Here is a 4,518-nt window from a genome sequence, read left to right as displayed (position 1 = left end):
CAATTTATGCTTATTTTGTTGTTGCAGATCCCATCTGATTAAATGGGTTCTCTATTCTCCTGGACGCCAGCGTTTAGATAGATACACAGATGATCCCTCCCGACAATGAAATAAGTAGGACAAGCTGTGTGGGGTTAAAACAGATGACAGATTTAGTAAAGAATAAAATTGATATAGCTAAGAGAAGAGAGAAAAAAGAAAAACAAGGGAAAGCCTAATGTAACTGGTAGTATCGAGTTTCTTGTAGTCTACGCGTTCTTAAAGAAGACGTGGCCAAGTAACAGAGCAAGTGTTGAAAATGAATGTGATTGGCAATGGTAGCTAGCATTTCCCTATCTATATATATTTTCTTCACATTCCAAGATGCTTCACATCTTGAATATTTAGTTAAATGTGAGCCAGCTCCATGCTTTTCTTGCTTCCACACTTGTTGTGCCTTCAAACCCACATCCTTCCTCATCTCAACCTCTTAAAAAAGAAAAAGCAACATTTTGCTGTAAAAAAGTCTCAAGTTTGCAGCACTACCATACCGAGATTAATCTTTCTTTTCTGTTTGCGACTCTGCGTAAAACAGATAAGATGGTGAGACCTCCTTGCTGTGGCAAGTTGAATGTGAAAAGGGGTCTATGGACTGCAGATGAAGATGCAAAGATACTTGCTCATGTTGCCAAGCATGGAACAGGAAATTGGACTGCTGTTCCAAAGAAAGCAGGTTGATTTATATACATTGTTGTTGTGATTTGGATTATAATTAACAATTTGGCCAAGCATGGTACAGGAAATTACGGCTTAATTTCCATAAATGAGCATGTTTTGCAGGACTTCAAAGATGTGGGAAGAGTTGCAGACTTCGGTGGACTAATTACCTGAGCCCTGATCTCAAGCATGACAACTTCACACCCCAAGAAGAGGAAATGATTATTAGGCTACATGCAGCCATAGGTAGCAGGTGAGTTTCATTTATCACAGGTTTTCTCCTGCATTTTTCCTTTTCTCCATTGATGAACGCAGTTTTGCAACCTAAAGATATACTAATTATAGAGAAAATTTCTCATTACTTCACTTGGGTAAACTATCATTCTAAACAGAAAATTAGTTCCAATATGAAGCGCACTTTACGTTCATTTCCCCTAGAGTTTGTTCGAAACTATAAAGTTATCGATTTTCTCCATTTTAGAGCCATTTTTCAGCCTTTACAATTAATTTCCCTCTGCCTCCCCTCAACCATCTCACGAATCAGCTGATTATTAGTTACAAGGCCAGATTTTACTGGCTTCTATCCTAATATTCTTACCGAAATCTCATTCATTTTATCTCAGGGAAATGTTTGGGGAACAACTTTGTTAGCAAATAGCAACAGTGCCAAACATTTTGTGGTATACATTGGTAAAAAAATTAATTCAAGCATTCATCAAATGTAAAGATAAAATACTATTTTGAGAATTAGCACTTCCATGCTACAAATTGTGAAAGCAATACTGCATAGGACAGCTGAGATAGTGTCTTTGTATCGTGTTTAACCGATATGATTGTACTACACCTTAATTAGGTGCAAATGTTCTCAAATCAGCGATCCCAAAATATAATTTATAATATTCTTAGACAACTACCAATGGGGTGCATGCAAGAGATAAACCAGTTTTCTGTTAACAGTGCAAGAATAATGACAATCTCTCTCTCTCTCATGTTTCATACTGTTACAGGTGGTCTATCATAGCCCAACAACTTCCAGGAAGAACAGACAATGATGTGAAAAACTGCTGGAACGCCAGGCTAAGAAAGAAGCTCTCTGAAATGGGGATAGATCCTGTTACTCACAAGCCATTCTCTAAAATTTTAGCTGACTATGGAAACATTGGTGGCCTTGTAAAATCTGGAAGCAGAATTGGGTCTCTCAGCAGAGACCTAAAAAGTGTTTTCACTTTGAAACCAGAGCAATATAATTCCATCCTACCTGAAGGAATCTCGAACATCAACAGCCATTTGATGACCAGAATGGTACCACGTAAGATGGAACCAGTTCAAGAATGTTTCTTGAACAGGTTTAACAATGACAGTACTAATAGCAATCACTCACTGGATCTTCTTGATCAGCTTCAATCCATAAAACTGGTGACGGAGGCCTCTAGTACTTGCCCTGAATATCAAACTATGCTGGTACCCAATCCTAATTATAATATCCTTGATGAAGGCTCATTATCATCATCTACTTGCTCCACCGAAGCTCATGAAAATTTGCCAACAAGCTTTAGATGGTGCGACTTTCTTCTAGAAGATCAATTTCTCCCCAATGATCCACAAGCAGAACAAGAAAACGCAGCAGAACTTTCATCCAAGGACTTGACGAACCAAACACAGAATGTTATTGTGACAAGCCAAGGCCAGAATCCGAATTTGATGAAACCACAATGTGATCAAATTGTTGCTGAGGTTAATGTCGGAGTCAACGGAACGGATTTGGCAGTCCAAGACAATATTGGTTTTGGTGACCAAGTTGCACCATCGTCATCACAACACAGTTCATTTGTTGAAACTATTATAGATGAAGAAAACAAGATATTCTTCGATTTTCCTAACTTGCTAGAGGAACTATTCAACTACTGATCAATTAGTCAGTTGCTTAAATTCGAAGCCCCCCATGGTAGGAAATGCATGCTTCCTAGTTTCTTTTTATGTTAGTTTAAGCTCTGAACTAGTTTTGTTGTCTGAATTTGCTGTAACCATTAACCAAAAGAGGGAATTGATGGATGGATGAAAAACAAGTTTGTTCTTAGTACGAGTGTCTAAAAGTTCATGAAATAATGGTAAATGAATCCTAGTATTTCAAGCATGTTAAATAATATTCTGTTTTTATATTAATCTAAAGTTACGTTTAAGAAGTTTTCGAGTTAGATACACAAGGCTATAAGGGTATGGAGGACTAGATCATTGGTTAAGCGAACCAAGTGAGAAATAGCTTTTATTCTAATCTAAAGAGTGAGATCGAGAAAGAGAGTGTTAGGGGGTTAAATTAAGAAAGTATAAAATTATACATCTAGAAATAATTATCCATTTCTTTTAAAATCTATATAAAATAATATATATATTTTATAAATTTCATAAAAATTCAATTTTACTTAAATTTCTAACTTCAAAATAAAAATTAATAAAATATGATTGATATTTTTTTTTAAAAAAAACTATGATTTCTTTAATTATAAAACAAAATTAATAAAATATGATTGATATTTTTTAAAAAAACCTATTATTTCTTTAATTATAAAAAACCCAATTTATAAAATCAAACTTAAAATCATTAAATGAAAACAAAATTCAACTTCTCTTAAATCCGAAATAAACAAAGTAAGTCATACATTAATACAATAAATTTCACTAGGAAAAAACCATAAAACACTTCAATATAAAAGCAAACTACAATACTATAAAGAATTTCAATAAATTAATCTAAAACATAAATGAGTTATAAAAAAATAAATATGTTTGCTTATTTTGTGATTGGAGCTTTATAAAAAATCCAATGATGAATGTTACTAATATAGATATAGATCAACCCTAATGGGTTAGGATGGCTAAATTTATGAGAAAATAAAGGTTGTTAATTTTTTTTGATAAGATAAAAAAAAAAAAGATAATAATGATGATGAATAGGGTTAGAAAACTGTTGGTTATAACTTATTTATATTTTTCAATGAAAATATTTTATTAGAAATTGAGATTGAATGTTATTATAGTATATGAATAAACAACGAGTCAAATATAAATTTGATAAATTATACAAGGATTCTTTCCATAGTAAGGTTTTATTTAGTGTTAGTTGAGGTTTTTGAAAATTAATGTTTCATTTTGAAATTGTGTGGTTTAATAATGTTTAAGGTAATGTGAACAAATTGAATAATAAGTGAATGGAGTAAATTAAAAAGGAAAATATTATCCTTTTATTTTTTTAGGATTCCAGCAATGTAAGGAAAAATAAAAAACGTTATTGTTGTGAAATTTTGGTTATAATGCATTAGTGTGACCGATTGATGATTGGTTAATGGGTTAACTGTGGAAAAACAAATATGCCCCCAATCTATATGGACATATTAGACCAAAATAAAAAATGGGTTAACTGTGGAAAAACAAATATGCCCCAATCTATTCGACCAAAATAAAAAATTTTAGGGAAGGATTAATTAATAAAAATTGATGTTGATTACTAATATGGTATTATTGTTGAGTTGTTTAAATGTTGGTACATACTTTAATTGTTTGAATTTTCAAAAAAAATTCTCACCCATATACAATGGCCGTTTCATCCAAAAAGAAAGAAAATATTGTATTTTACTTGGTAGATTTTAATTGTGAAATATGGGGTATGGGAATTATACTAGATTGATTATTGACTTCTGGTCATGAGATAGTTAACTAAAATTTAAAAAAACTTATATTATATTTAAATTAAAAAAATTAATAAAAATGGTTAATTTAATAAAATAAATTATGCTCGATAAATAACATATTATATTATGAGAAATT

At 31.9% G+C, this 4,518-nt stretch overlaps 1 protein-coding gene across 1 annotated transcript; it reads left to right on the top strand.

Annotated features, from left to right (window-relative positions):
• Positions 1–392: 392 nt before the first annotated feature.
• On the top strand, positions 393–2,759 carry LOC105128624 (transcription factor RAX2-like). Its single transcript, XM_011030375.1, has 3 exons — positions 393–712; positions 820–949; positions 1,704–2,759. The coding sequence occupies exons 1-3, from the start codon at positions 580–582 to the stop codon at positions 2,602–2,604; spliced, it is 1,164 nt and encodes a 387-aa protein (XP_011028677.1). The 5' UTR covers positions 393–579; the 3' UTR covers positions 2,605–2,759.
• Positions 2,760–4,518: the final 1,759 nt, after the last annotated feature.

The sequence above is a fragment of the Populus euphratica genome, unplaced genomic scaffold (genome assembly GCF_000495115.2).
Source record: "Populus euphratica unplaced genomic scaffold, PopEup_1.0 scaffold111.1, whole genome shotgun sequence".
NCBI lineage: Eukaryota > Viridiplantae > Streptophyta > Magnoliopsida > Malpighiales > Salicaceae > Populus > Populus euphratica.
The sequence above is the reverse complement of the archived record's forward strand: the minus strand, read 5'-3'. Positions and strand labels throughout refer to the sequence as shown.

Coding starts and splice junctions, on each gene's coding strand:
- LOC105128624 (XM_011030375.1), top strand. CDS start 580: ATGGTGAGACCTCCTTGCTGTGGCAAGTTGAATGTGAAAAGGGGTCTA. Junction 713..819: donor TGCTGTTCCAAAGAAAGCAG/GTTGATTTATAT, acceptor CATGTTTTGCAG/GACTTCAAAGATGTGGGAAG. Junction 950..1,703: donor CATGCAGCCATAGGTAGCAG/GTGAGTTTCATT, acceptor ATACTGTTACAG/GTGGTCTATCATAGCCCAAC.